We start from the raw sequence: 16,463 nt of genomic DNA on the forward strand, positions 1-16,463 counted from the left end.
CATTTGTAATGCAACATGTTTTGTATTTACGTGAATTAGATGTATTGATATTAAAAATAACAATGGCTTTTAATTTTTTTAAATAATTAATACTTAAATAATGTATTTAATTTGTAATGGCAATAGCTTAAACTTTTGTGAATAACTTTTGTGAAGATTATGTTCAGTGTTTTTTATTGTGACTAAAATCCAAGAACAGAAGTGAAATATTAACATCTTTTTGTGATTAGTAATAAAGCTTGAAACATTGAGAGAACAGATTTGAACCAGTGCTGCTGAGTGGTGGTGGTGGTGGTGGTGCTGCTGCTGAGTGGTGCTGCTGCTGAGTGGTGGTGCTGCTGCTGCTGAGTGGTGGTGCTGCTGCTGCTGAGTGGTGCTGCTGCTGCTGCTGAGTGGTGCTGCTGCTGCTGCGGAGTGGTGCTGCTGCTGAGTGGTGGTGCTGCTGAGTGGTGCTGCTACTGCTGAGTGGTGCTGCTGCTGCTGGGTGGTGCTGCTGCTGAGTGGTGGTGGTGCTGCTGCTGCTGAGTGGTGGTGGTGCTGCTGCTGCTGAGTGGTGGTGGTGGTGCTGCTGCTGAGTGGTGGTGGTGCTGCTGAGTGGTGGTGGTGGTGGTGCTGCTGAGTGGTGGTGGTGTTGCTGCTGAGTGGTGGTGGTGTTGCTGCTGAGTGGTGGTGGTGTTGCTGCTGAGTGGTGGTGGTGTTGCTGCTGAGTGGTGGTGGTGTTGCTGCTGAGTGGTGGTGGTGTTGCTGCTGAGTGGTGGTGGTGCTGCTGCTGAGTGCTGCGGGGTGCTGCGGCGGTGCTGAGTGATAATGTGGCAGTTCTGAGTGATAATGTGGCGGTGCTGAGTGTGTGTGAGGGTGAGCGGGTGTGTGAGGGTGAGCGGGTGTGTGAGGGTGAGCGGGTGTGTGAGGGTGAGCGGGTGTGTGAGGGTGAGCGGGTGTGTGAGGGTGAGCGGGTATGTGGGGGTGAGCGGGTGTCTGAGGGTGAGCGGGTTTCTGAGGGTGAGCGGTGCTCTGGCGGTGCTGAGTGGTGCTCTGGCGGTGCTGAGTGGTGCTCTGGCTGTCAGGTCGGTCCTGGATGCTCCTCAGGATTGGATCGATGCTATAAGGGGGGCCCACCTCTAGATCAACCCAAGTCTGACTGTAATCGTGCACAGACTGTTAAGGCGATCAAGCGGGGGAAAAAGTTGGGTCCGGAGGGGAACAGCTGGGCACTTGGAACCGTAACCTGTAATTACAGAAGCAAGGGATAAGTACCACAGAACCCTAAGCTGGAACATCCACTACTCAACAAAACACCTGTTACCTCACCTGTATATCCTACAGGTGTGCCTGTATGAAGGAAGGATCTAAGGGCGGCTTCTAAATCCCCTGGCTGTACTACTGGAAAATATAATACAGAGAGCATTAGCAAACCCCCATGTTCCCTCCCCTCCTGTAACGTGAAAGTTTAGGACAGCAATGAACACCTACCCATGTGTAGGATAAAGATAACCTAATGTTGCCCCAATACCAAATAATGAAATAATGATCACATTCCTGGTAAACGGTAGTTCATAACAAAAGGTCTTTCTCCTCCGAGGAAATGCTTAGAAGAATAACCTCAGGGTGTGCAAGACGCGACTACCCCGAGATCTCTCCTACATTCCCTAGACTGTAAATAACGCAAAAGTTAGGAAACTAAATCATATGCCCAGCGTAAAGTATATTTATAGCGTCTCTACAGATCCTGCTCTGTAAGCGCTCAAAATGTGAGTAATGTGCACTGAAAGGTAAGGCGGCACCTATACCCAGGTGTCCTGCGCAAACCGGAGCAAGACGCTCCCTGAAAGTATGCAAAAACAGATTCCGTAAACAAACTAGGAATACAAGTGCCCCACTCGATCTTGAAAACCTGTTGCTGAAATGACGGAAGGACACGGGCGCTTCCTAAGCCCCACCAGGTTAATCCACACTCGAGCGGCAACACGATGATGAACGCTAAGTTGTAGGCGCTTCCTAATCCCCACCAGGTTAATCCACAAGCGGACTCCGAGAGCAAGGAACGCTGAACCCACACGCTAACAGCGGCGTGTCCCTTCAGCGCGAGCCGATACTTGCCTCCGCCGACTTCCAAGTATCCTGTAATGACGAGTCAAAAGTACACGAACCAAACACGAGCAGGAATAATCGGCAGCGCGTCCTCCGTGAGACTTCCTGATAATCACTAGTCGCGCCGCGTCATAGGAGCGCGCAGCGCAAAGGATCATGGGATATGTAGTTTGCCATTCCGTTCCGTACAATAGAGCAGGCAGTGATTTACCAGAGGTCGGGGGGAATCGTGACACTGGCGGTGCTGAGTGGTGCTCTGGCGGTACCGAGTGGTGCTCTGGCGCTGTGGCGGTGCAGAGTGGTGCTGTGGCGGTGCAGAGTGGTGCTGTGGCGGTGCAGAGTGGTGCTGAGTGGTGCTGTGGCGGTGCTGAGGCGGTGCTGTGGCGGTGCTGAGTGGTGCTGTGGCGGTGCTGAGTGGTGCTGTGGCGGTGCTGAGTGGTGCTGTGGCGGTGCTGAGTGATAATGTGGCGGTGCTGAGTGATAATGTGGCGGTGCTGAGTGATAATGTGGCGGTGCTGAGTGATAATGTGGCGGTGCTGAGTGATAATGTGGCGGTGCTGAGTGATAATGTGGCGGTGCTGAGTGATAATGTGGCGGTGCTGAGTGATAATGTGGCGGTGCTGAGTGATAATGTGGCGGTGCTGAGTGATAATGTGGCGGTGCTGAGTGATAATGTGGCGGTGCTGAGTGATAATGTGGCAGTGCTGAGTGATAATGTGGTGCTGAGGGGGTGTCAGGGTAAGGGTGAGGGAGGGTGAGGGGGTGTGTGAGGGGGTGAGAGTATGTGGGGATGAGGGGGTGAGGTTGAGGGGGTTTGAGGGTGAGGGGGTTTGAGGGTGAGGGGGTTTGTGGGTGAGGGTGTGTGAGAGTGAGGGTGTGAGAGTGAGGGTGTGTGAGAGTGAGGGTGTGTGAGAGTGAGGGTGTGTGAGAGTGAGGGTGTGTGAGAGTGAGGGTGTGTGAGAGTGAGGGTGTGTGAGTGAGGGTGTGTGAGAGTGAGGGTGTGTGAGAGTGAGGGTGTGTGAGAGTGAGGGTGTGTGAGAGTGAGGGTGTGTGAGAGTGAGGGTGTGTGAGAGTGAGGGTGTGTGAGAGTGAGGGTGTGTGAGAGTGAGGGTGTGTGAGAGTGAGGGTGTGTGAGAGTGAGGGTGTGTGAGAGTGAGGGTGTGTGAGAGTGAGGGTGTGTGAGAGTGAGGGTGTGTGAGAGTGAGGGTGTGTGAGAGTGAGGGTGTGTGAGAGTGAGGGTGTGTGAGAGTGAGGGTGTGTGAGAGTGAGGGTGTGTGAGAGTGAGGGTGTGTGAGAGTGAGGGTGTGTGAGAGTGAGGGTGTGTGAGAGTGAGGGTGTGTGAGAGTGAGGGTGTGTGAGAGTGAGGGTGTGTGAGAGTGAGGGTGTGTGAGAGTGAGGGTGAGGGTGTGTGAGGGTGAGGGTGTGTGAGAGTGAGGGTGTGTGAGAGTGAGGGTGTGTGAGGGTGAGGGTGTGTGAGGGTGAGGGTGTATGAGGGTGAGGGTGTGTGAGGGTGAGGGTGTGTGAGGGTGAGGGTGTGTGAGGGTGAGGGTGTGTGAGGGTGAGGGTGTGTGAGGGTGTGAGGGGGTAAGTGAGGGTGAGATGGTGAGTTGGGGGTAAGTAAGGGTGAGATGGTGGGTTGGGGGTAAGTAAGGGTGAGATGGTGGGTTGGCGGTAAGTAAGGGTGAGAGGGTGGGTTGGGGGTAAGTGAGGGTGAGAGGGTGGGTGGGGGTAAGTGAGGGTGGGAGAGGGTCAGGGGTGCGAGGGTGTGTGAGGGGGCGTGTGAGGGTGAGGGGGCCTGTGAGGGTGAGTGAGGGTTGTGCACAGAGGAGACGAGTAGGGTGAAAAACTGAGCCATTGCTGGGACTTTTCTGGTAAAATACTTGATGAGAACCCAGGCCAGTAAAATGCTGTCTTCTGCGTGCAAGTCTGTGAAGTCATGGTGTATTCGGCAGTGGTGCAAGTCCGGTGAAAAACGGAGCCATTGCGGGGACTTTTCTGCTCGTAACTCCCCAAAAAAAAAAACTCTCGGCATTGCTGTGGCGGGGGATCTGCAGCCTTTGAAGACTGATGCCTAGCGCTAGGCAGACAAATGGTGGTGCGCGACAAAGAGCAGAAAACGAATGTGCTGCTCTCACCGTTAGAATGCAAAAAGTGAGCGCGCCTAAAGCTCACAGTGAAGAAGAAAATGCCAGTGATCTGAAAAATCTAAACAGGCTATTCCAGAGTTAAAGCATTTATGGAATGCAAATTAGAACTGCTCACTGAACTTCGTGACCACGAAATAGCCAAGCCATCACAATTCCATTTTGCCGTTTTTGTGATGCAACGAACCACACACAATGCAATTACAGCCAATTGCGTGAATTTGATTCGCACATCACAGCTTCCGTTTTACTGCTCTCATATTGGCACAGCCACGACAAAACACAAGCAGGAGTACATAAAGTGAAGCATGGCTATATTATATATGAAACCACAAGTCACTGGCTTCTTAATCACACTTTATAATGTTGGAGCCCTCTGCATTTCATTCATTCGGCTCTTGGGTAGTCTCATGTTAGCAGTACAGTAAATGTTGTTATGCACCCGTTTTGTGTGTCGAGTGAGAGGTATGAAAGGCTGAACATGCTATGCCAGGATTTGAAGTTCTGAACTGCAGGTTACATATAGCCTACATAACAGGTAATGAACTCATGGTGCTGTCTTCACGCTGCCCCGGTTTCAATCTCGGGCACTTTCCATTTCTGTTAACAAGCTCTAGCATGAAGCATAGTCATCTGTGGCTTAGAACTGCAGGTGTAGTAGCACTGTAACTCAGAAATGTCCTCTCCTAAACTCGACAGACACCATCAAACAAAGCGTTAGAACTATGACCTCTCGGGTGTGCAGCGATGGCCCTGAATAAGGCAAGTTACCTAGAACAGCCACCGGTTATTTGCAGTCACTGTTTGCTCATCTGGGTCACGGTGTAATGAAAAGCGAACATGAATTTGTATACTGGAATCTGTCACCACATGCAGCTTCCAAATCCTCGCACCAGGATCATTGCCAGGAAGTGCTCATTACTCGTGCAAATATTCATTATTCATCGTTAGTGCTTTCTCCCAGAGGCATCAAGACGCAGTGGAAGGACCAGAGAATTGCTATTCAACTGTTTTCAGCCACGACACCATTGAGTTTAAAACTGACAAAAGATAAACTGAAAGAGAACGCAAAGAACAAAAAAGTCAACAAGCATTGGCGCAGCGCGGCAGAAACGAGAGACACGCCTGGCGGCCGTGAAACTGAAAGCACGGCCGGCTGGCCTTCAAAAAGCCTTTGATGCAGCAGGGGGCAATTAGGGGAGGAGAATGGCTGGGCTGAGGCAGAGCGCAAAGCCTTTGTTGCAGCAGGGGACGAAGCGGGAAGAGCTGCTTGCGGCACCAAGCTGACGATTTGATGCTGTGCACGCGCATTTTAACTCATTGCGCTTGCGCAATGAGTTAAAAAGCACATGCACTGCATGGAATCGCCAGTGGAATCGCTAGTGGTTAATCTCTGGATAAGCCACTATAGAGCTTCGCCAGCTATGCGCAAGCGCATCAGCAGGCGAGCTCTAAAAAACCCGTAGGAAGACCCATAAATCCGTGATTGGAAAAGGGAACTGAGGAATGAGGAGTGGAAGGATTTAGTATTAGCAGGGTCCCTTAAGGACACAAAAACATTCTTGAAGGTTACAAATCGTTCAATGTTCTCGGAATATTCACCCCAGATGGTTTATTCGATTATAGAAGATGTATGGGATGGCCATTTTACTCTCCTTTTTAATCCTTTATATAGGGCAATAGATTCTTTGGCAAAGGATGTGGGGAGGACCCACAATTTAAACCAAGCTGTACAAATAAGTATGTCCATCTCAGTGAACGATGTGGAGGTAGCTATATCACAAGGCATCTGTTTTAAAACTCCTGTCCCAGATGTAGAGCCCTTTGACCTTTTTCAGGGTAACCATTTTTTGTGGGTGCTGCTTCTAACTAATATTTCTAAAGCTGCTATTATTGGCCCAGTGCCTGCGACATGGAAGAGGCGATAGTGTTCACCGTCTTTTAAAAGGGGGATAGCAAAGACCCTGCCTGTTACAGGCCAATATCATTGATCGATGTGACATTAAATGTTTTAGTTAGGGTCCTTTTGGCGCGATTAGACTTCTTGGCGGCCGCAAATAGGGTCCTTTCAAAAATACAATATGGTTTTAGATGGGGCATGGGCACGACAGAACAATGCCTCACACAGTCAAGGATTATCAGTAAGTACACAAAGTCCATGAAGACTGCTATACATCTGGCCTTCAGGGACTTATCGAGTGCTTTCGATACTGTTAGTCGGGACGGATTATGGGCTATGATGGGAGACATGGGAGTGGAGGAAGCATTGGTACTTTTCTTACGCAGGCTACATACATACATACATACATACAGTTATGATGAGATAAGGATGTAAGGGAGAGAAAACACAGCAATTGCTTCAACTGAGGGGGGGTCCGTCAAGGACCGCATTGGTCTCACCTCCTTGTTACTATGGGGAAAGATTTGTCTCTTAGAGGATTTTGCTTTTTCAAGAGCAATTATCAGGGATTTCCTTGCTGTTTCTGGTGCTGAGACAATCCCCTGGTGTTATTAACTGAAATGCATGTTTTTTTAGATTGCTTTATGTGATGTTTTCGAAACCCCCAAACTATGACCCCTAAAGCAAAAGACATTATCAAATCATATTTTTCTGCTAGGGCTAGCATTAATTATCGGCAGCCCCAGATATCCCATAGAATGTTAAGCTCAGTCGAGGTTAGTCTTCTGACCAATCACTTAAAATTTTATTTGGATTTGATCATGAATCCGCAATAGAGATTTTATCTTACAAGGTTTTGGTTGGCCACAGTGCACTTTTTGGTAGCTTTTCCATGTCCGGTGACTTTTCTGATGAGCTTATGCCATGTCCTTGTGATGATTTGTATAAACAAAGCACCCTGCACCTTGTATTATTTTGTTCACTTTACAAAAAAACAAGAACTAGATTTGTGCTCCCACTATTGAGACCGCAACGTCCCTGTACCTATAGAGCAATCTTTTAGATACCAGTATTAATTAGTCTCTATTGACATCTGTACTGCACTTTATCAGGGGTGCCCTTGCAATTAGAAAGCGATACGGGTAAAGACTGTTATAGAGTGTCATGCACTGAAATGTTCATATTAAGTGTCAAAAATATATTTTAAGGGACGAATTATAATAAGCTCGTACTGTCTCTATTTCATGTCCTGTTGACGTCTTAATTTTGTTTTTCATATCTCCTGAACCTGGATGTAGTTGGGTTTGATTTTATACTTTTTATGAGTGTACCTCCCTTTTAACTTTTGCTGTGTATTTGATTTTGTGCTTCTATGAATTGCTTGATGAATCAATCAAATACTTTTGACAATGATGAATTGCTGTGAGAAATGCACTAGCTTAATCGTATCTATTTTGGTTTTATTGTCTTACATTTTTTATATTCTTAACTATTGCAAGTGCACATTTTTATCCCACCTAGCCCAGTCAGTAGATTTGAGCTGCCAATACTAGAAAATAACATAGATATTCATGGTGACATAGCGGACCCTTGAGGAGTCCATGTTTAAGGACTCTCTTTTTGAGGTTTGTTTCTTTGGTTTGGGTCTTGGTATTGTGGCAGCACTTTGACAATCGATGTATCATGACTGAAATTGATCTTTATATTTACAATGTTTTGAGCTTTAATTTGTACCTATCAAGCATTTATGTATTTATGTGTTTGCACTTTGCACTTTTATGGTTCATTGAACCGAAATAAAGTTGATTGATTTAGTCTCAAGCCATTAGAATTGATCATCTCGGAAGATATGCCATTTATTGTTTTAGCAATCTGTTACAAATGTCTTGTAGGAAAGTTAGTGTAGCAATTTTCTAGATAAATGGAAGGTTTTAAGTGATTTTCAGATAAAAAAGTTAGGAGTGTTAGGTGTAGAATAGCATGTCTTACTGGGAGTCAAGCTTTTTAACACCAGTATTAACTGGGCGTTCTACCTGTTGCTGTATTGGTATTCAGATAGTAAATGAGACCGGGTATGTTTAGGTAGAAACGTTTACAATTCTTTTTACCTTACTCCTAAAATTAGATGCCGTTGGCACCAGCTGTACCGGCTGTTAATTTGATTCCGCCGGTGTTTCCGCTCCCTATGTCAGTCCCTCCTCCAGGTTACGTGATGCCTCCGCCCCCATTTCTACGGCCTGCATTTGACCCCTCACAACCACCACCTGGTAAGTCACTCTTTTGCCACACCAGAAGAGTTGCAAACTAATTTGAAGGCTGCATTTTCCATAAGTCATTTTAATGAGTTTGTTGCTTTGTGCGTTACTACATTTGTTAAAAACATATTCCCTTTTGAAATGTTGACCTTAAAGAGATTGCAATCATTTATCTGATTGGGCAAACAAAGAGCAAATATTGCATTCTGTGGTCCAGATTGATTGAATTGAAATTGCATTTATATAGCGCTTACTACTCTGAGAAGCATACAAGTGCTTTGCATTAAGAAGCACGCTACCCGAGGGCCCAAAGTTAGAGTGGTCAGTCCATTGGTTATAGGGTTTAGTCTTGCATGCTTAATTTATTTATTTATTTATTTGGACATTTATTAAGCGCCTGGTTACGCCACAGGCGTGTCCCCGCGCTATGACAAGTGAAGTGGCTGTCCCCCCTCCTCCCACAAAAGCTATCTGCTGAAAAGGTGCGTTTTAAGTTTTTTTCTGAACTGGACTTCGGAAGGTTCGAGTCGGAGTTCCAGTGGAAGATTATTCCAGCGCTTGGGAGCAAGGTATCTGAAGGATCTACCTCCCATACGAGCTTTGAATACTCTTGGGACTTTTAACAGCCCGGTCTGAGAGGACCGAAGACTGCGTGCGGGCTCCTAGTGGGATACTAGGCTCTGGAGCGGAAGAGGTGCTTTGCCGCTCAGGATGCGGTGACATGTGGCAAGGGCCTTAAACTCCACTCTCCTCTCAATGGGGAGCCAATGGAGGGCCCGTAGAGCTGTTTTGGCGGAAGACCTCCTAGGGAGTCTGAGAACCAGCCGCGCTGCCGCATTTTGAAGAACCTGCAGGCGGCCCATAACCCTGCCTGTGGCCCCCAAATAGAGCAGGTTCCCATAATCAAGTCGGGAGGTGACCAGGGCATGCACCAGCGTCTTTCGAGCAGAAATGGGAAGCAGATCTAACACTTTCCTGAGGGCTCTCAGAACACTGACGCATATCCCCGCCACCCGACCGACCTGTGGGCCAAAGGTGAGGTCCTTATCCAGCCACATGCCAAGGTTCCTGGCCTCGCGGCAGGGAGCAGGAACTTCCCCCAGACAGGGTGGCCACCACGCCGACGACCACGCAGACGGTACACCCCCCACCACGAGCACTTCGGTCTTGCTACCATTCAACTTTAAACAGTTTGCGGACATCCAGGCAGCGAGGTCTTGCATGCAATTCCTGAAGATGTCCGCTGCAAGGCCGGGCGCACGCGATAGGGAGATGACCAACTGCGTGTCATCGGCGTAGGACACCAGGCGAAGACCATATCCCTCCACGATGGCCGCCAGGGGGGAGACGTAGATATTAAATAGGGTTGGGCTCAGGGACGAACCCTGAGGTACGCCCTGGCCCAACTCAATCTCCCTGGAGTAGCAATCACCCAATCTGACTTGAAAGCACCTATCAGATAGGAAGGACTTGATCCAGCCACGCGCAGCTCCTGTCACCCCTCCTCCATTCAGACACTGTAGCAAGGTGGAGTGTGCTACAGTGTCGAATGCTGCGCTTAAGTCAAGTAGGATCAATGCCATCGTTTGGCCCTCGTCCTCTCCCTGTCTAAGTGCTTCCACCGCCACGAGAAGAGCAGACTCCGTCGGGTGACGGGGGCGGAAGCCAAATTGTGAGTCGTGGAGTAGCGAAGCCGTCTCCACGAACTGCATAAGCTGTATGTTGGCTATTTTTTCCGCCACCTTCGCCATATAGGGCAGGAGGGAAATGGGACGGAGGTTGTCCAGTTTTTCAAAGCTGACGTTGGTCTTCTTTTGCAGAGGAAGTACCACTGCCTGCTTCCAGGCCTTCGGGACCACCTGAGACTCAAAGGAGGTGTCCAGTAACTGACGCACATAGGGCTCTAGTACTGGCAAGCTGTCCTTTAGCCGACTAGGAGTGGTCGGATCTCTGGGGGAACCGGATTTTATAGATCCACAGATACGGAGAAGTTCCGTAGTGGAAGGAGTAACAAAAGTGGTTAGCCGTTGTTCCCCTTTCATTCTGGAGGATTCCGAGGGGGCAGAGCCACTGTCTGTCCTCTGGGGGAAGGAGTTATAGATGTTGGTGACCTTGGTTGCAAAGAACTCAGCAATTCGGTTACAGCCCTCCGTGGTGCAGAGTTTCTTAGGCACTGCGGCGGGTTTTCCTATCGCAATAGACTTAAAACGTGGATATTTGACAAGTAATCCTCCTCCCCTTCCTAAGCGCCTTGAGACCCTCTGGGTATGTAGTGCGCTATATAAATTCTCTGACTTGACTTGACTTGACATAAATAGAGAAGAGCTCCTTGGTGGACTGCTCTGCCTCCTCTATCTTATTGCAGTAGTACAATGATTTGGCCTTTCTAATCAGCGTGTGATAGACACGTCTGCAGTCTATGTAAACTGTTTTGGCCTGAGTGGAATAGGCAATCCTCCATTGCCTTTCGGCGCGTTTACATGCTGCTTTGGCCGTTTGCAAATCCTCATTGTACCAAGGTGCCGATCTTTGCACTCGGCCCCCCATTTTCGCCATACCCAATGGTGCCACCTGATTCAGGGCTTCCAAGATGCATTGGTCAAAGTTGGAATTAATTTCATCTACCCCATCGCCCCCAGGATGACCCTTCTCAGTGAGTGCCAGATTGAATTTGGCCTGGGAGAACGCTGCCCATCTACGCCTAGGGTGTTTATCAGCGGGGGGGTCACTGGGGCCGATGGTAAAGGGGACAAGGAGATGGTCAGACCATGGGATGGGAATCGGGGTTTGGGCGTCCACTTGGTTCCAGTTTGCGAAAACTGGGTCCAGAAGGTGGCCCAGCTTATGGGTAGGATGCAATACCTTCTGTTCGAACTGCAAGCTGGCCATCGTGTGACATAGATCACTCGCCACCCTATCCGTAGGGGTATCTAAATGTAGGTTAAGGTCCCCTAAGACCAGGTATTTGTCCGAGCGTAATGCGGCTTCTGTGACGCCTTCCACTAGCTTTTCAATAAAGGCTGCAGTGGAGCCCGGAGGGCGGTAAATTAGAAGGCCTTTCAGAGTGAAACAGCCATTAATAGAAATGGAAAAGGCACCAGCCTCACTGTCGTCAATCATAGTGCGATCTAGCTGACATTGATAGTCTTGTCTAGCAACTATGGCTATGCCGCCCCCTCTCCCCCGTATCCTGTCTAGCCTTTGCAGACAGTAACCTTCTGGAAAACCATTCCATGCATTTACTCCAGTTTCTTGGTGGTACATTAGTGTCTTATGTGTGATGATTAGAGGAGGCTATGTGGAAAGCAACTGCTTGCTGAAATTAATCAATATGTAATAATTTCCAAAAAAAAGGGCTTAAGACAGACTGGCAAGCAATTTGGGTAAGTTATACAGGAAAGTGGTGCAGAAGACAGAAGGGATGCAGCGGTATAATCAAAATAAATAGGAAAATGTAAAAAAATAAAAATTAATTCAAGGTCCGTTTTTCATGCATGATTTTAAGGAATAATAAATGATGTGAATTTTTGTGCAATAGCATACAATCTGTAAATGTACTTCTGTGGAAAAAAACTTAAATCCTGATCTGGTGTTTGTCATGTGCGGCTTTAGATACACATGTTTAGCATAAGTCTGCCATCTAGTGTTGGGCTCGGAAGTGTGCAAGTTGTTTTTCTTCGAAGAAGTTTTTCAAGTCTTGAAGTGTATTGACTCCACTCCTTGCTTGCAGTGTTCATGATCCTCCACTCCATTGTTAGATGATTTATTTTTCTTCTGCCGTCAGGTTCGGTCATGTGCTCCTCTGCTCTGTCTTGGTATTGCCCAAAAACTAGCATTTAGGCCTCTAACGTCTGTATTATCGATCATAGTTACTTATAATTTACACCGGTTGTCTGTCGACTTGTTCCAACCGACCATTGCTTGGTAGGCCTTTACCCTTCGGTGTGAATCCTTATTTTTCAAGTTACATTCATGTAATGCCAATCTTGTGATGGAACGGATACCTTTTTGTTTTTTGCCCACGCCGCCATTTCAAGTTTACACGCATCGACCAACATTTGGGGTGTAACTTGTCTGTGTCCGGACCATCAGGAATTCATCTGTGAGAGGTGTAAGTGCTTTTGAACGAAGACGACACTGTGCGATCGATGCGCAAGATGCCTCGAAATGTCCAGATGCACAGTCAACGACACTCTGGCCATTTTTGGATCCGAAGAATACCACCAAGAGGAACAAGCGCAGGTCTGAGCAGCAGAGGAGGGCTCTTTCTCCCTTGGTGACAGTTCGGGGTCCGAACTCGAAACTGAGGACATTCGACCTGGTCAAACAGTGAGTATTGTGCTCCATCCATACTGACCACAGTCAACAAAGCATCCCATAGGGTCAGCAGTCTGGTTTAAACCAACCAAAGCCTTCGTACAGGCCACCACTGCTTTTGAACCATGGTCGGCACCGAAGAGCTATACCGTAAACCCCTAGCACCATATCACCACCCAAACAGCCTAAGGCTCATGTCCACCAGTCGTCCGCTTCGAGTCGAGACTCCGAATGGAAAGCCCCAGCACCAAAACATAGGGGGCCTCGGTACTAAAATGAAGCTCCTCTGCACCGAGACCATCAGCATAAAAAACTGCTTCGGGCCAAAAGTCACATACTTCAGCCAAACAGAAAACCAGCTCCAAAACTATGGAACTGATACTTGAAAGGTTAAAAGAACATCTTCATGCCAGACAAAAAATACTGCTGATTCACCCAGACACTGGTAGAATCATGGCTGTGCCTCTACAAAACAAAGAAAATCTAGCAAAGTGGCAGTTGACTTTTGAGGAAGCATTGACCAGTCCCCGCCTACCAAAGCACAGAGAAAGGGTGGGTAAGGCCTCCAATCCACCACCCATTAGCCCACCACCACCACCAGTGACACCAAAAGCACACAATCTGCCACATTCACCTCCTTCAGACTCGCACTACACCCAGAGGGTTTTATTTATTCCTTTCATGAACATGGGGATGATGATGACAAATATTCTATTCCCCCTCAAGACTATTTGTGGGACACATATGACACAGATGAGCCTGCAGACACGGACCCGGATTTGTATCCGGCTAAAATGTCCCCTCCAAATGATACTACGAAATACCATGACATAATATGTGAAGCGGCTATTTATCATAAAGTTCTGCTCAAAACAGAGCCACTGGAGGATGATTGAGATTGTCTATTTAAAACACTTCCATCTACTCAGCGTTTGGCACAATATCTGCCCATGCTTAAAGAAATAAGACATACAACAGATGTTGTTAAAGGCACAGTAAAAGAAAGGGTCATTACACTACGAGTGGATAAAAAATACAAGCCATCCCTTTCGGACCCAACATATATAAAAAGTCTACTACCACCAGATTTTCTAGAGGTTGATACAGCAAGGAAGAGAGCAAACTCACAAACATCTGGCGAGGCACCCCCACCAGACAAAGAGGCAAGAAAAATAGATGCTGCAGGGAAGAGAGTGGCAGCACAATCGGCCAACCATTGGAGGATAGCCAACTCCTATGGTCTCCCTTCCTGTTATGACAGGGCACACTGGGGTGAAATGGAGTGGCTCTTCCAACATGTCCCTGAACAATATAAGAAAAGGGCACTTGAAATTGCTTTGGAGGTTAACTAATAGCCAACGCCTCCATCCGCTGTGCCCTGGATGCAGCTAATACAGCTGCTAGAGGACACCAGTATCCTCATAAGAAGACCTGCCTGGCTCAAGGTTTCAAGCTTCAAACCAGAAGTACAACAAAATATTCTGGCACTTCCTTTCAATGAAGAGAATCTCTATGTCCCTTAAAGTGGACACATTACTCAAGAAAACTAAAAAAACACAATGAATTTGCTAAAGCCATGAGATTGCAAACTCCTACCCATAGAGGGAAGTTTTGTCGCTCCTCCTATTGTGAAGCAGCAAAAAGTACATCTGCCGACAACTCCTCTACATATCCGCATCCCCAGTCGCAAAATGGATGCCCCGAGGGATATTATAGAGGATCCTACTGTGAAAACAATTCCCAAGGCAGAGGTATAGGCGGTTTCATTAACAGCTATAACCACAAATCCTTGACTTAACTGCCATTTCTCTCTGATCATACAACACCTGTTCGGGGAAGACTCCAACAGTTCTTTCCCACATGGTGGAATATCACTTTCGAACAGTGGGTGTTGAATAATATCCAACATATTTATTGCTTGGAGCTCACTTCAACACCTCCAAACATTCCACACGCACCCAAAGACTGTCAACAGATCATCAACAGCTGTTCAAACAGGAAGTAAGAGCTCTTCTTCAAAGGGTAGCAATAGAACCTGTTGCGGTTACTCAATTTACTTTCTCATTCCTAAACCAGACCCCTAAAAAGGTACATTCTCTCAGAGCACTTGCATATGGTCACTCTACAAGATGTCATCCCACTACTAAAACAAGGTGACTTAATGTCCGCATTGGACCTAAAGGACGCCTACTTTCACATCCCAATTTACCCAGCACATAGACAGTACCTCAGATGTGTATTAAACGGAAAACACGTTCAATTCAAAGTATTTCCATTTGGGGTCACAACAGCATTCACAAGAGTTAACTGTTCAGGGCCATTGGAGACCCAGTCAGATTCACCCCCATATCAAGCACTTAGAGCTGGTTGCTATTCATATAGCACTGAAAGAATTCCTTCCACACCTCATAGGCAAAGCAATTCTCATCAAAACGGGCAACATGAACACCATGTATTATCTTCAAAGCAGGTGGGCGCCAGGTCACCTCAACCATCTCACTTAGCACAGTCCATCTGGTGGTATGCTCTCTGATACAACATTCACCTATTAGCGGAGTACTTACTGAGTGTGGACAACAAATTTGCGGATCTTCTCAGCAGAAGACAACATGTTCACGAGTGGTAGCTCAATTTAGAAGTCCTCCACTCATTCTTACAACAATGGGGCCACCCAGACATAGATCTATTTGCAAGGGCAGAAAACGCCTACTACCCAGACTTCGCCTCCAGGTTCCAAGACCCACAGTCCAAAGGCAATGCACTATGAATGAATTGGTCAGAGTTATGTTCGAGGCATGTGGGCAGCTGAATTCATATCTGTGCATAGATCGCCGCCTAGTGTTAGGTCCGGATGATTGCACATTGTTGTCCTGGAAGAGTCTTCGAAGTATCACGAGGTAGGTGGCTCCTCCCTCGGACTACAGTGCGCATGGGCATCCTCAGATTGTTTTTTTCCGCCATTGGGTTCGGATGCATTTTCCTGTACTCCAAGTTCGGAATCAAAATAAACTTCCATAAAAGGCCTTCGGATTTGTCTGTATTGTTTTCGATCGGTACCGAAAAGCTTTCTTCACAATCTACTTGCACTCCGGTCGTCGAATTGGGCCGTTAGGCCTTCTCGACACCACGTGGACCGACGGTCGATGGAACGAAGTCCAATCAAATATTGCCCGCAGTGCAACTCAAAGTTCCCGCATACAGATAAGCATCCTGTATACAACAAATGTTTATCACCAGATCATAATGAAGATGATTGCCTAACTTGTGCCCAGTTCCGGTCCAAGAAGACGATCCGGAAACGGCGGGCGGCAATGCAAGAGATGCAAAGGTCTTCACCGGAGCCCGAGAATATCTTCGACGACGAGGAAGAACTAGTTGACGTCGAAGACTCTGATCAAGAAGAGGATCAAGACTCCGAGCACGACTCTGAATATTATATCGACGAGGAAGAACAAATCGTCGAGGTAGAGGAATACGACCAAGACATCGTAGCTGTCGAAGACGACTCCGATGACAACTGGGGGCGAACCGTGAGTACAACGCCCCCCACAGACACTACGCCAATATCAGAGACTCGGGTCGAGGCATCGCCTTAGCCAAGATCTAAACACTTATTCTATAGCCCGCAATACAGCCCGGCTAAGAATATACAAAAAGAGCCCTCTGAAACACGTAATCCAAGACCGGTTCAACCGAAACCGAAAGTTGACGCGACAGTCTTCGGACCGAACGTCGTCGAACCGAAGGTGATAAACACAA

At 47.6% G+C, this 16,463-nt stretch overlaps 1 protein-coding gene across 1 annotated transcript in view; it reads left to right on the top strand.

Annotated features, from left to right (window-relative positions):
* SCAF8 (SR-related CTD associated factor 8) overlaps window positions 1-16,463 on the top strand; it is a 948,526-nt gene that overhangs the window by 785,789 nt on the left and 146,274 nt on the right. The window contains exon 18 of the mRNA XM_086927396.1: window positions 8,258-8,399. Within this exon, the coding sequence (XP_086783522.1) occupies window positions 8,258-8,399 (142 nt within the window). The remainder of the gene's footprint in view (window positions 1-8,257; window positions 8,400-16,463) is intronic.

Source organism: Lissotriton vulgaris, chromosome 6 (genome assembly GCF_964263255.1).
Source record: "Lissotriton vulgaris chromosome 6, aLisVul1.2, whole genome shotgun sequence".
In the NCBI taxonomy this organism is placed as follows: domain Eukaryota; kingdom Metazoa; phylum Chordata; class Amphibia; order Caudata; family Salamandridae; genus Lissotriton; species Lissotriton vulgaris.